This window comes from Tupaia chinensis, unplaced genomic scaffold (assembly GCF_000334495.1).
Source record: "Tupaia chinensis unplaced genomic scaffold, TupChi_1.0 Scaffold000395_1, whole genome shotgun sequence".
NCBI lineage: Eukaryota > Metazoa > Chordata > Mammalia > Scandentia > Tupaiidae > Tupaia > Tupaia belangeri.
Window position 1 is genome coordinate 826,168 of NW_006159897.1, and position 16,139 is coordinate 842,306.

At 40.2% G+C, this 16,139-nt stretch overlaps 1 protein-coding gene across 2 annotated transcripts in view; it reads right to left on the minus strand.

The window, feature by feature from the left end:
• SRGAP1 (SLIT-ROBO Rho GTPase activating protein 1) overlaps nucleotides 1-16,139 on the minus strand; it is a 353,136-nt gene that overhangs the window by 52,648 nt on the left and 284,349 nt on the right. The window contains exons 11-12 of one of the 2 annotated variants that reach the window (XM_006154138.3): nucleotides 7,674-7,701; nucleotides 2,362-2,395 (exon numbers count right to left, since the gene is read on the minus strand). In XM_006154138.3, coding sequence (XP_006154200.1) covers nucleotides 2,362-2,395; nucleotides 7,674-7,701 — 62 coding nt within the window. Of the gene's footprint in view, nucleotides 1-2,361; nucleotides 2,396-2,910; nucleotides 3,014-7,673; nucleotides 7,702-16,139 lie in introns of both variants that reach the window. The other variant, XM_006154137.3, reaches the window with a different exon arrangement.

Below are 16,139 nucleotides of genomic sequence, written 5' to 3' on the forward strand. Positions count from 1 at the left end.
CCCACACACACACCTTGTAAAATAGTCACTGCACTCTCCTGAACAAATGTACATTCTGGAAATGCTTTAAAACATGTATGGGATGACAAATGAGATGGAGGAGCTGAGGTCGCAGTTAAATATGGATCAACGCCATGCACTCCATGGAGTGAAAGAAGGTTACCGTCTACTGAATTATTTTTCATGTACTTTTAAGACTGCTCTTTCAGGAATTAGATCTTTACAGAAACCATAGGGTTCAGAAATGATCAGAGAACATTACGTATTAATTCATGGGGAATTTTATTCCGAAACACAAGATCTTGGTTGTCTTACTACATTAGAACAATTCAGAATCCACTAAACTCTTCAATTAAGCAGTGGGGGAAGGACTGGGAATAAGATAGTTTAGCAATTTAAACTCTTTACTATTCCTTGAATGGGTAATACACTTCTTAAGGAATAGTTTTATTTTGGGTTTCAACACACTCTAATCAGAGTGTAAACCAGTTAATGGCTCAATTACTTCAGGAGCTTGTATTAAGTTTCTCTAATTAGTTAATTTGTTTTAGGAGCATATATTTTATTAATTTCTTAAAGAAGAGACTTAAGAATAAAAACACATTTTAGTATGGACTAGCTGGTCTAAGAACAACATTGTAATTACATCAAAATTTACTGAATATGTGAGAGGATCGTTCTTTAAGATACAGGAGTGTTACAGGGAAAGTAACGTGTTATATGAACCATTCACATCACAAAGAAATCTAAAAGAGCAACAAATAATTAAAGGTAAGTCATAAAAGGAGATTAGTTTATACCTCTGCTGTATTAAGACAAAAAGGACAAAGAATAGAAAGATCGTTAAAAGGAAAATGTTTGCACTAAGAAAGTTCTACATACAAATGTCTTAGGCCTTTACATTATAGATAAAATATGTTTGTCTTGACATTTACTCAGATAAATGCTAATCTTTTAGCTTTTATCAATGTTTCCCTCACATCTCACGAATTTTGTAGCCCAAGAGCAATGAGGAGCTGTGTGTTTTAATTTTAATTTCATGGCTATCAGTGCAACAATGGGCTGCCTTCTATCTACCATTCAAATAAAGCCCTTTGTGTCTCAGTTTCCTTTGGGAAAACAAAAGACAAATGACTAAGCTCTTGCTGTCTCAGTGATACTGAAGAGATCGCAAATGGTCGAGCACTTTTCAGAAGGGCCAGAGAGGGGCCTCTGCAGCCTCTGTATCGCTGCTATTCCCAACGAGGCCTCAGCACACCATCTGGGATGGTGAAGGCTCATGGAAGTGAGTTTTCCATGATAATTGATTTATTCCTTCTTAAAACCTCACTGTGGCTTCCTTTAACTGCTCTTCATGAAAAATCTTTGAAAAATAGAGTATGTGCTTTCTTATCATCATAAGCAGCCTCTCTTGTACTGTATGACCAAATGACACAGGACCATACATCTGTTTGTTTGAGCTCCTCTACCTTCTCGCTCTGCCCAGCCATCAGCTGTACATCTTGCTGCTTTCGTTTTATCATTCCCCTTTCTCCATCTAATTTGCTGGTGCTTATAAGCCATGGGCTGGGAAACTAGATAATCAAATTTGACAATAATTTTATATTAAATTAGAGCCAATGAGGTTTTTCTGGGCTCAGGGCTGAAGGCTTACGGCAATGGATTTGTGATTGCTACTTAGGTTGTTCAGTGGCTTTTCACTTAATTTCATGGTCAGGGCTCATTTTTAAGGCCTCGAGAAGTTTCTAATCTCTCTCTCAACATACGTGTGTGTGTGTATCTGTTTGTCCATATAAATGCCACATGCATGCACACACACTTATTTTTTTCAATCTTAGTGCACATATTCAATAAACAGATCTGACTTTAAAGAAAGACATCTATAACCTACCATGTAGGAAGGTTAATAACGAATGGTTCCCCACATAAATTTAGTATTCAAAAGCACTGTAGCTCGTGTTGTAGAATGGTAGTGACAAAGGAGAAAGAAAGCCCTCCTCTTTATTCTGTAATTTATATTGGGGTCCCTAATCCCATATTAATATGCATTTGGTATTTCACATGGACTTCCCTTAATAGAAGCTCTTGACTCAAAGTTGACATGTTTGCAAAGCACCTGACGTAAAAACTAAGAGTTTAATCAATTCATTTTTAATGGAGAGGACTGTTCCTATACAGTGAGTGCTTGATTGCCTTCGTCCCATTCTAAGTAACCATATTTATAAACCTGTCTAATTTCCAATGGCAAACATTTTTCTTCTAAAGACCTTTAAACATCTAACGAAGCCGGCATGAGCATGAATGGAAGATGATACCAAGAGTTGCAAGAGGCCATGCCCTCCCTCCCCTCTAGCACTATACCTGCTGCCTCGTGTGCGAGTTCCTTCGTCCTCGGCTAGAAGCGTTATCAGAGATACAGGATGAAAAAGAAGACAGAGAGTAAACACAGCAGAGATACCAGATGTAGACACAGCATCTTCCAATTCAGCCAATATAATGAATTCCTCAAGTCATGGGAAATCAGAACTCTTGCGGTACTTCAAGAGTTAGCCTAACCAATGGACTTCAAAATAGATTTTGTGCCATTTCACTTGCATAAATAAAAAGAAAACATTTTATTGGGCTGTCCTTTTCCTTTCTGTACAAATTATGGTTTTTTTTTTTTTTTTAAATGAAGAAAGAGCATTCTCTTTTGCCCGCATAAACACCCACATTTATTCTCTTTTCTCAAGGCACTCAACCCAAATATTTTTTCCTCTCTGACTTCAGGAAATATTATATTGATTTTCTGGGAAAGCAAAGAGCCCCAGGACAGACTTGGACATAATGACCTGCCTCCTTTTATGAGAGGCCAAGACCATTATAGTAAGAAGCGTGGAGATCAGCCACCCAGATGGCTGGTGCCAGTACCTTGACGAATGTTTCCAAATCCCCATTAAACAACTTAGCATTATACTGTGAGCGGGGTCTGGACTTCCTGTGTTTCTGGGGCTTAGGGGGAACATTTGGAGGCCTAAGGGAAGGGAATATAATTACTGAGCATGGCAGAAATCAAACAATAAATGAAACACCCACAGGTCACATCAAAATTACAAAACATGGGAATCTTGGTTTCCTTCCCCATCCCTTCACCCCTGGAGAAAAGAACCCCTTCCCCTTCCCATTTATTAACTTTTAGTTACATATCAAAAATCACACCAGCCATTCATTCAGGCTCCCGTTTTTCTGATGTAGCTGACACTTGTTCGTTTGCTAGTTTGTTTAAAATTAATAAGCATAACCAAGTGGAATTGTGCGCTATTTGGCCATAGGCCATAACATAATATTCTTATTTGGTTTATAAGCTGCACAGTAAGACACAGTCATAAAAACCAGGGCTCTGATAGATTTAGAAATAATAAGTTAAAATATCGTATTTTTAGGTACGGTTCTTGAATGCAAGTAATGTTATATCTGTTCGAGATCCCTCAGGTATTAATGGGATTTTATTTTATGCAAAAGTAACTATTAATGGGCCACAAGTGAAAAAAAAAATAGTATGGTTTCAATGCTGTTTCTGATTGGGGAGGAGGGTGAAGGCTCACATGAATTATTTCTTTAGAACAAACTATCCCACCACCTAAATATTTGTAGAGAATCAGGACGCCATTGTTTAGGCTGTCCTGGGTTCTCTCCATATCTGGTCTGCCTTTTCGCACTGGTGGATAAGCTAGTCTCCCTAACATATGCACGTCCAGTGCACCAGGTACTATATTTAGAAACCCTGCATCAACTTGCACTGTAACTGGAGCGAGTGAACCTCTTTTGCCCTCTCCCTTTAGAGACAAGAAAGCCCGATGACCTGACTCGACTTCTCCAACTCTGCTAAATGGAGTCTACGAACAAGAAGTCCTGAGACTTCTTGCTAGATGTTCCAATTTAAATTCCTTAATGGCAAGGCTTATATGAGCATGCACAGAACACCTGGAAATTATATAAAACCCTTTTGTTAGGCTTCAGAGTCTCCAGGAAGAATACATTTTTAGTTCATTTAGTTCAAGTGCAGAATGTCCAAATCCCTAGAATTTATAAGGAAGCCTAGTGAGATTCAAAAGATATTGCTTTAGCAATCAAGAGATGTAGGGGCTCAGAGCCTCTGGTACAGCCTTCCATAGTAAATTTTAAGAATCTTCCAAACAGGGGGGCTCATGTGACGAATGAGACATAGCACCTGAAGCCCCATGGTGCTAGAGTGGTTAAATGGAGTCTCAGCAAGTATGTAGGAAGAGTTTAGGACATTTCTACCAGGCACCATACCCTGCCCCAACTAAAACTGCTAGTATCTCTGTTATACTATGCAATTCATGAAGAAAGTAATCTGGGAGGTATTAAAAAACAAAACAAAACAAACAAAACAACTAGTCACCAAAAAGTTAAACCACATGTGCTCTATTTCACTCATTCTTTTTGTTATTTTATAAATGCTTTTAAATATAGATTTTTTTTTTTTTTTCTATTTTTTTTTTTTTTTTTTGCAAAGATTTTTGCTATAGGGCATGTGTATTCACTGGAGAGACAGAGAGCGAGAAATCACCCCATGGGGAAGATGGCCACACCACAATCCCTTCTCCTCTTCTCTTCTCCTAAAATTCTAGACACACACCTGGAGTGAGTTTTAAGCCACCTGATCCAGGACTCAAACTGTAGTCGGCCATGTGGGAGTCCAGTGCCTTAACCACTACATCACCTGCTGGCCCCTAGGCTTTATTTTTACGCAGGTATGGTAAGGCCAAGACATCAGTTTAAAGATAGTTTGTTACAGTTCCAAGAGGAGGGGTCACATCCACCATAGTAGGGAGATTAGTGTTGCATGAAGGGAAGCATTAGGGTTGGTCAGGAGGTAAAAGGACCAGGAGAAAGGTAGGCAAGGGCCTTTGTTGTGGTTCTGGCAGAAGGTATGAGAGGGGCAAGGTAAATGGTTTAGGAATAGCTAGTTTGAATAATTTGAGTGGGCCCTGTAGCATAGGGAGACTAGTGGCTGAAGGTGAGAAGCTGTTAAAGGAGATAGTTGGAGGTAGAAGCACTGGACTCTGGACTCACTGGGTTGTATACAAAGGCACACTGTTAGCAAGTCTTTACTCTTTCTGAGAATTGGTTACCCTGGGAGAAGAAGTCCTTTCAGGTCAGCAAGGCCCTGAGATATGTAAGCATCAAATAAGGAAATGAGAAAATATGATTATTACAAAAGGTTCCACAGAGTCTTACATCTAGTGACATCTGGAGCACAGATGAAGCTAAGAGGATCAGAATTTTGTTTGGTCGTTGATTTGTGGGACAGGAAAATCTTGTAGCTGGAGCCTAAGCCTCTAGTCACATTGGATAATTATTCCTGCATGATGAGAAGATGCAGAGTAAGTCCTGGCAGGAGCTAGTGGAGACTTGAATCTTCTGCCAAAGGCCTGAAAGGTGCCTTTCCCAAAGGTTCCAAAGTGTAAAGTAAATGTGAGAGGGACTTGGGGTTACAATGAAGGAGAGGCATTGTATATCTCCACTTAACATGTACCTACTGTCCACACTCTATGGCAGAAACTGAAAGATGAAAGGATACAGAAACATGGAAAATGATTATGGAGACTGGATACAGTGTGCAAAGAGGGCAGGAGAAGGAGAGTGTGAGAAAAGAGAAAAATAGAGAGGTTAGACTTTTATGGGACACAGAAATGGATTATTATCTATTGATGATAACGTGTATAGTATCCTAAACTGGACTGGTATGAAGCATATTCCTGTTGAGAAAATTCACTTTACAAGCTAAGCTACTTATAGTGATTGAATGCTTATAAAAGAAATGAAAAGAAAAGAAAATAGAGGAGGCTTTTATTAGGCAGGCAGGTAAGCCTATGGTTCTGGCTTCGCTACACCCACATCAGGTGAGGAGAGCCTGGACCACTTGACATTCCATGGGTATGACTCACCCTGGTTCTGTGCCCGCAGCACAACTTCCCGGTAATTCAGTTTCCTATATTGGCTGCCCATGTGAGAGGAAGTGCTGGCCAGGTCAATATGAACATCTGGTCTATTTGGCAATTACACTTCTCATTGCAAATTAGCATGTTTGCATTATTTTCTTCTTTAAATCTTTTTAAAAGGCTTACATTGATTAAAATTTAGAAGCAGCAGCTAAAACAATTGATAGTACAAAGAAATGTATGTGAAAAAATGCTTCATATGCTAAATGTTACCAGAAAGAAGCAAAATTTATTTTTGCCACAGACTAAAGAAAAACTTCAGTAAATTTTTTTCTTCTTTTGTGAACTTTGGTAAAGTCAGTAGCTATTATCTCTCTAACTGGTTCAGAAAGAAGATGGTGTTTCCTTGTGAGTCAATTGCCTAGCAATAACATTATAGAACCTCAAAAATCAACTTTGTTAATGACTGCAATAGACCCATCTACATTCTAAATGCCTCTTACTTTAAAGGAAATTCAACTTCTAAAGTTCAAAGTCTTGCTACGCAATTAGAATCATTTCTGGCTGTTGTGCAAAGGGTGACATAGAAAAATAAATGTTGCTACAAATGTTTCCCCCACTCTAAGCAAAATCTGCTTCCCGAATGGCTCTTGGTTGGTTGGTTGGTTGGTTGTTTTTTATTTTTTATTTTTTTATTTTGCTATGTGGCAAGTGTGCTTGTGAGTGTGCATGCGAAGGGGGAGAGATAGATAGAGAGAGAGAGAGAGAGAGAGAGAGAGAGAGAGAGAGAGAGAGAGAGAAATCGCCTTCCCAGGGGAGATGGCCATGCTGAAATTCCTTCTTCTCCAGTCTCCTCTTGGGATTTTGGGGCACACACTGGGTGTTATTTTTCAAGCTGCTGGGTCTGGGACTTGAACTCCAAAGTCAGCCATGTGGGATCCAGCTGCCTTAATCTCCATGCCTCCTGCTGGCTCCCAAATGGCTTTTCTTTCTCAGAATTTAAAAAATAAATAAAGTGCAACATGGTTGTGGGCGTTAACAGTTAAATTTTTAAAGTGAGTCACAAAGGGTAGATAGCTAAAATCTTAATGTATATTCAACATAGCTCTAAGTTTGATGTGACATAAAGAAAAATATGAGCAGGAAGTAACTAATCAAACATTCTACAAACTAATAAACTTAATAAACACATCACTTTCTTTACAAATTAAACTCCCAGGGCCAGCAAGTGGTGTGGTGGTTAAGCTAGCAGGTAGCTTGTGGTCCCACATGGCCCACCACGGTTTGAGTCCCAGACCCGGGGGCTTGCTTTATGACTTTCTCTCTCTCTTTCTGTCTCTCTCAGGTGAGCCCATGTGCCCTATAGAAAAAGTAAATAAATAAATAAAACTAAATAAAAACACCAAAGAAACTTAAACTACCGAATCAAAAGTCCATTTCTAAAAACGTTAAGTGTTCTGCATTAGATAAACCAAGCCTGTTCAACTTCGGTCTTTGTTACTAATTTTGCTTACTGAAGAGCTTTACAATTCCACTGGGAAATGCTTAGCTACGTCAGAACATTTTAGGTTTTGTGAGACCCCTAAACGTGCTGCTATGCTTTGTGAAGCCCAAAGTATCCTTCATGTTCATTAACAAAACATGTTCATTCTTGCAACATTAATTGGTTGCTTCTTGGTAAAGAAAAGACAAAGTGAGATACAGCATGATAACATTTTGTCTTACCTTGTAGTCATATATTCAGCTCTATGACCTTAAAAAAAAAGAAGTAAACTGAATATACATGGTAATCTTTTGTCATCTGTCTCTTATTGAATTGTGGAATTTATAATAACTTACATATTTTATGGTGAAAACATATAACAGACAAACCAAAGTAAATAGTTCGTAAAATCTATACAAAAAAATTCATAAATTCTACAGATTAGAGAAACATGTTTCACTTGGCAATGTGAAGCGACAAGCTATTTCTTGTTATTTTTCTTGTGTTAAAAAAAAGAAACACACAAGAAATTACTGCTTGATTGTAACTGTAAGTTCAAAGATGAAATACAAATAAAACATACCCAAGATCTGCATGTTAGTTTTTCCCCTTAGTCTTGATTAATACTTGTGAGGGATGGGATAGGGGGTCAAACAGAGTTGGAGAACTCAATTTCCCTCAGACTAAATTTGTATTCTTTCTGTAATGAGAAACCAGGGGACTGGGAGAGAAGCTGTATCCTATAATTAGAAATGACATTCGCAGATACTAAGGAACAAGGACATTAAATGATACTACATTCCACCAACTGGTAAGCTAAAAGCCTTTCACAGAGTGTTCTGTCACTTGAAACATAAGCTGCTTCTTATATGTTTGGGCCTCTTGACTTGTTCCAGAGAACAGGCCTGCATTTTTGCAATGCTACAACAATCTGCACTAATTTCAAGTTTGCATGTGTCTATGTTGCCATTTGCTCTTCCACTTAGGATAGAGAAGTAGAAAGGGGTGTGGGAGTTGAACCACTCAGCTGGTTTGTTTGCAAAATGATGATATGGTCCTGGAAGGGCTTGATCTTACAGCTGCAGTGCAAACAAGTGAGACCAGCCCATCATATTATGATGCAGTGACTCAGACCCAGAGGGTGAGGCCAAGAGAAAAAAGGTAGATAAAGCAGGCTGGTTGGGAATGGCAGTGAACACTCCCAGGCCTTAGCAGAGCTTTTACTCTGTTATCCACTCCTGAATAACAATGCAAAGTATTTGATTATTATCTATGGACTACACAAGGGACAGTAGTTAAAACTCGAGAATACCTTTCTCAGAATACACCCAGGCCTCTCTAAGTGCCGGCAGCCAGTTATTGGCCGTGACTTGGAGAGATGAGGGACAGGAGAAAAACTTGACTCATTGCCCTCTCCCCCACCCCAGTTCCACTATCGTTAACTGTAAGTCCCTTCCTTTTCCTGGCCGACTGCTACACTAGGAAGGAAGAAAAAGAAGGTGTACACAGTGCTCCAGAAAAACTTACAGATATCCATACATGGGACAGCGAGTGTATGGGAGAGGAAGGGGCAGATGGTGAGCTGAGTGGTGTATGGCACCTTATGGAATATCCTAATGCAAGTGCCAGCAGGAAGCTGACTCTACAGGGTTAAAAAGAAACACAGCTGCATATAAAGATTTGAGAGCCTACCATTTAGGCGTTATGAGGTCACAGGGGCTGAGATCACAGTGAGTCCGTTGAAAGAGTAAAGGGTTGAGGGTAGAGAAACTATCTGGCTTGTACTGTACAGTTCTTCCAGGACCCCTCCACCCACCGTGGACACCAAAATTAGAGTGCTCAAGTCCCTTATATGAAGTGGCAAAGTACTTGCAGATAACCTAGGCATATCCTCCCATATACTTCAGATCTTCTCTGGATTACAGAAATGCCCACTGCAATGTAAATGCTACGTATTGGGTTGTTGGGAAATCATGACCTATGTTTTTCTATACAAAAATGTGTCATGACTTTTCTGACAACTCAATAAATAGCTGTTATACTGTGCTGATTTTTAAAATCTGCATTACTTTTATTGTTGTATTTGTTTTATTATTAATTTTTCAAATATTTCGGTCCACAATTCTTTGAATTTGTGTATGTGGAACCCACGGATATGGAGGGCCAATTGAATAGCATTATATTAAGCTGAATATTTTATTATAATATAAAAGTATAACATAATATATATTAGTTACAAGAATAAAAACAGCAATGGTTTCTAATATTTGATACTAGCCTAAGCACTTTAGCTAATATGTATTAATTCACAATTTTCATAATAACCTTATGCGGCAGCTTCTATTAATTATTCTTATTTTATAGAACAGACTGAGTATATAAGTGACTTGCTCAAAATCACACTATTAGTGTGGGATGGGTCTGGCACTAGGGCCCAGGTTTATTTTAATTCCAGACTTCAGCTCCCAGGTATTATACAGCATTATCTTTAAAAATATAAATCCATTTATTTTTTCTGGCTAATACTGTAAAAGATCTTAGGAGAAAGGTAGGGATCATGACTTGTACTTCTGTCTGCTCCACATGGCTGAAGCCAAATAAAAAAAAAACTCAAGGTTTTAGTAAATTACAGAGTATAATAATTTAATAATAAGTTATTAAATTAATATATACTTATACATTTACACAGATTAATGCAGGTTGATCACTTTCAAATGATTCAGTGGTAATTATACACTAGTGATAATTCCTTAAACATGAAATAGATTATAACTCTGAAATTTTGCCACTTTTGTTAAACTATCCCAACCCTGGATTTAGAAAAAGAGGATATGCGAGGTCTTCAAAAAATTCACGGAAAATGCATATATAAAAAAATTATGCATGGAGTTCAACCTTGTTTTTGCACCAAAATAAACTCATACTTTAATTCTACCCTTCTGTGAAATTTCTGAAGTCCTCTTGCACATAAAATGTTTTCAAATTCTTTTGTTCCATTCATCCATGGTTAAGAGTACAAAATAAAGAAGTAAAAACCTATAGGAGATGCATTTTGAGTAACAGACCAAGAGCGAGTTTTGTAAGGACACTCACTCCCAGCGTAACTGCACTAGCACGTCCATCGTTTTTAGCTAATAGTCCAGAATGTGTCTCAACTGATGAATGAGATTTTATTTTTTAATCAGTATCATCATTAATAGATCAATAACACACAAGCTTAGAAAGCTCTCCTTCCCAGAGAAATATGAAAGCTTCCAGTGGTTTGAGGATTAGATTTCAATCACTTTCTTTGGAAGGGTCCTTAATTATTAAAAACAACAGACAACTCCTTTCCCCTCAACTCTACATACAAGCCATTTAGAGGGAAAAAATGATCCATGATTAACTTGTTTTTGGTCCAAACACTTCTTCAGTTACTCTGAAATTTCACTTGAGAATTACAAAGTGAATTATTTTTCATGACGAAATGCATTTTATCTCCTTATATTGTAGTAAGAGGAAAAACCAAAATATATCAATACTTTGGTGGCAATCTGAGATTAAAAAGAAACAAAAAACTAGAGGTGGCAGAGAGGTAATGCAACTCTGTGACATGGCGGCCACACAGAAGGCACCCAGGTTTGTGTCCTGAGGTCTCCGTATGCACACCATGGTCCTGGCTGGCTGAATCTGGGTAGAGGATCCAGCACGTGGACTCTGTTGCGGGTGCCTATCTTTCTCTCTTCTCTCTGCCTATCTCCTTCTTTCACAGAATAAATGAAAAAACTAAACTAAGACAACAAAACAAAACTAGGTAACATATTGAAAACACCCACAGGTCAAACTGGACAAGGTTACCAGAATTTGTGCCCTAATGAGTGAGTTACTTTGCAGTCCTTTTTTTCCCTTGAGAATACACCTACGGGGAACCAGCAGTTGGCGTAATGGCTATGTCGCTGGATTCCCACGTAGTCAACCGCGGTTCGCGTACCGGACCCGGTGGCTTAAAACTCACGCCGGGCGCGTGTGCATGCGTGCCGAAGATCTCGAGAGGAGAATGGAGGAGAGGGGATTGCGGCGTGACCATCCCCCCTGGGGGGTGATTTCTCGCTTTCTGTCTCTATGTCTCTCTCTGTCTGTCTGGCGAGCGCACGCGCCCTATAGCGAAAATCTCTCCAAAAAAAAAAAAAGAATACAACTACGGAGCCAACAGATGGTGTAATGGCTATGTCGTTGGACTCCCACGTGGCCGACAACGGTTTGAGTCCTGGACCCAGCAGCTTAAAATGCAAGCCAGGCACATGTGTGTACATGCCCAAAATCCTGAGGGGAGAATGGAGAAGGGATTGTGGCATGGCCATTCCTCTCGGGGATGGGGGGAGGAGGTTTCCTGCTTTCTGTCTCTCCTGCGAGCACACATGCCCTATAGCAATGAATAAATAAATAAATAAATAAATATTTTCATAAAGAATACCAACTCCTGCAGTGCTTTTCTAAAAAATTAATTATGATCAGCCTCTCCTTTGAAAGCCTACTTGTACTCCTACTCAAAGACAGACAATGAATTGTGTGAGCATAACCTTTGTCACAAACCTTATGTGAGGGCAAGAAACAATATACTATGGAGCTTGGCTCCCAGTGTCAGATTGTCTGTGTTTGGCAAGATTGTGCTGATATTTACACCCCCCTTAACTCCCAATACTGCACACAAAGAAGCCAATGTGAATACTAAGTCTCATGACTGAAAAAGAGTTGCAGTGCTTCAGTTTTATGGATGCATATCTCATTGATGACGATAAATCTAACTTTTCAGATTTAAAGAAAAATGATGTTCCAAAATGATCTAATGGCGTTGCTAAAGAATGAAGAAGAAAATGTTGATGAGTTCAAGCTTAAGAACTCAAGTGTTTCAATTTTCACAGCTTTCAAGGATTTAGGATTCTGAATTTTGACAGTGCCGCTTTAAGAGCCCAATGTAGTTGCTTTGCAATACTGTAAATCAAACTTACTGGGCCACTGGTAGCCTGCCAAAAAGCAAGCAGGAAGGCAGGCCAAACACATGTCTGTAGTTACAGTTTCAGCTGTGTACGATCAACTGCTAAATCCCTGGGTTAGGCTCTGTTTGTTTTACTGTGAAGGCAGTTTTTGCAGCAGTGAATCTAGTATAATTCAGAGAGGTGATTCCTATAGAGAGTCAGAACTGTCCCCAAACACACCATGTAATCCTGTACTACTAACCTCTTTTAGCCAAATCCGGACTTGGATTCCTTCGTAAGGGCTCATCACTGGATTACTTCACTGTGGGACAGGTGCCATTAACTCTCCTAGTCTCCTTTGGTGTAAGCCTATTAACGTGGACAGGGCTTGTGTGAAAAGCCAACTGGCTCACAATGGATGAGCTAAAAGGTGGGGCATATCTCCCATGCTCAGCTTTTCCCTGTGCAAAGTAGCTGGTGTCAAACCCAGGCAGTGACCAACAACCGGTGTGCTGCCAAGCCTGCCTGAGGGCAGGGCTAGGGCACAGAGAGGTCTGAAACCAGTGGGCAGGGGCACAGGACAAAATCCATCTGGTTGTTCTGCATAATAAAACTAGTCCAGGGAAGGTCTTATGAACCTGAACAGAGCTTGTGTCACTGGGGACACAGGAACTGAAACCAATCCAAGATAAATAATTCCAGGCTCAGAGTTCACAAGGTGTAATAGAGTTTTACATGCTCTGCAGCTAAAGATGGAGTCTGACATGTGAATTCAGTGAATTGGCTAAAATACAGCCTTATCCAATAATGGCATGTAAAACAATATTAACCATTGGGGCTTTCTCTTGAGGAGATATAAGAGAATCTAGGTTGGGGCCAGTAGATGGTATAGCAATTATATCGCTGGACTCCCATATGGCCAACTGTGGTTTGAGTCCTGGATCCGGTGGCTTTAAAATCACACTGGGTGCATGAGTGTGCATGTCTAAAATCCCAAAAGGAGTAATGGAGGAGAAGGGATTGTGGCATAGCCATCTTGCCAGGGGGTGATTTCTCACTTTCCCTCTCACTGTCTCTTTCTCTCTCTTTCTCTCCAGCAAGTTCACATGCCCTAAGGCCAAAAAACCCCAAACCAAACCAAACAAAACAACTCTAAAATCAAAAGAGAGAGAGAAAGAGAGAGAGAGAATCTACATTGAACGAGTACATAAAAAGTACCAGAATAAGGCCCAAGTGTACTAAGACCTGTGTCTGCATGAGGGGCCAAGAACGAATTCTCCCACTGAACTCTCTCCCACTCATGATCTGTAAAGCTAGTATCCAGTCTTATGGGGGAGGGCTTTGTGCCTGTAAGCATTTGTCTGTACTCAGGAAAATACATGCTCTGCGGCTGGCAACTGACCTCAAGGGCATCACTTGAAATATCAGACGTTAGTGGAAAATGGAAGGAAACTATTATAAAGGAAAAAAATAAAATTGGGACACAAGTGCTTTAGTAAGAAAACTGTTCAAAGATAAAAAGACTTTTTCTTTTTAAAAAGAGTTCAAAACTATAGAAGAGCTGAAAGAATAGTATGGAAAAAAAATCCTTAGGCTTGTCACTCAAATGTTCCCATTGTTAACATTTGCCACACTGGCTTTATCTTCCCTCCCCCCACCCACTCTCCCCTCCAACCCCATTTTTCTTTCTGAATCATTTGAAAGTAACTTGCAGACACTGTGAACATCAGTAAGCACTTCTCTCTCTCTCTTTTTAAAGAATTATTTATCTGGGACAAACAGATGGTGTAATGGCTATGTTGGAAAAGCAAGCAACCAGGCCCAGGACTCAAACCATGGTCAACATATGGGAGTCCAGCGCCCCAACCACCATGCCACCCTCTAGCCCACAGCAAGCACTTAAGAGTAAGTAAATTCTTCTTTCCTTTTCTTCTTTTTTGATAGAGAGCATGTGTTTGTGCAAGTGAGTGCAAGAGTAAGAGAAAGAAGTCCCCTCGGTAGGATCTCATCATACCGTGATCCCCATCTCCCAGCCTTCCAGCTCCTCAGGACCTTCCTGTGTGTGCATCTTGCATGTTTTCAGGCTGAAGGGTGTGAACCTGCCATTGGCCATGTGGCTTTCAGCACTACAGTCTAGTAAGCTACTGCTTGGGCCACCAAAGCTGGCCTAGAATGTTCTTTTTTTTTTTTTTTTTTTTTTGCTATAGGGCACATGCACTTGCTGGAAAGACAGAAAGAGACAGAGAGACAGAAAGCGAGAAATCACCCCCCAGGGGGATGGCCATGCCACAATTCCTTCTCCTCCATTCTCCTCTCAGGACCTTGGGCACACATCCACACGTGCCTGGTCTGAGTTTAAGCCGCCGGGTCGGGGATGCGAACTGCAGTCGACTACATGGGAGTCCAGCGATATAGCCATTACGCTAACTGCTGGTCCCTAGAATGTTCTTCTTTATCACCATAATACTGTTATCATATTTAGGAAAATTAATACATACACTCTACATATAAACTTTCCTAATTAGTTCTTTTATACCTTTTGCTTTTTTTTTTTTTTTTTTTGAGAGATTTTCACTGTAGGGCGTGTGCGCTCGCCAGACAGACAGAGAGAGACATAGAGACAGAAAGCGAGAAATCACCCCCCAGGGGGGATGGTCACGCCGCAATCCCTTCTCCTCCATTCTCCTCTCGGGATCTTGGGCACACACGCACATGCGCCCAGCGTGAGTTTTAAGCCACCGGGTCCGGGACACGAACCGCGGTCGACTACGTGGGAGTCCAGCGACATAGCCATTACGCTAACTGCTGTTTCCCAATATACCTTTTGCTTTTTGATTTAGAAACTAGTGAAGGTTTTCACGTTGTATTTGGTTACTTTATTTTTGCCATAGGATGTGTATGCTCTCTGGAAAGAAATAGAGAGAGACAGAGGGAGGGAAGGTGAGAAATCACCCCTCCCCTGGGGAGATGGCCACAGCACAGTCCTTTCTCCTCCATTTTCCTCTCAGGATTTTGGGCACACATGCACACGGGCCCCTTTTATTTTTAAGATGCCAGGTCTGAGACTTGAACCGTGGAGTAAGCCATGTGAGATCCAGTGCCTTAACCACCACGCCCACTGCTGGCCCAGTTTCTTTATTTTTTAAAAGATACTTCTTAGTAGTTTACATGTTGCTTTTCTTCCAGGTGAGATCAGCCTTTTATCACGGAGTCTGGCATCCCGATTGTGGAATACATGGAGTCTTAGGTCGTGATGGCCTTTCTCCATTCAGTCATTCCCAGAGAGTGGTGGGCTCTCACTCTCACAACTCTGCCCTCTATTTCCTATTCCCGTCTTTATGCTCTTTCACTTTCTATAACTTCCAGCAGAATCTCGTGTGACTAAACATAATGAAAGTTACAGATGATGAGGCACTTAAGACAGGGATCTGAATTTATGTTTTCCTTTTCTATTTCATGAAGATGAAAAAAGATATAATAACATCTACCCAGCCCCCTTTGCCTATAGTCCCCCCCTCTGACCCCCGTCAGTTTCTTCATCTGTAAAAATGGGAACATCAATGGTGCCCAGTTAAATATATAGCTCAGAACAAGGCCTGGCACAGAGAAGGCCTTATAAGTGTTAGTTGTTGCTATTGTTTTTGTTATTATTTTTAGACACAGCAATTTACCTGTATTATTAGATTATTTCTCAACTACAACCAATGTCTAATGAAAGAAAAAGAAAAATCACCCAAACTGGTTTAACTGGTT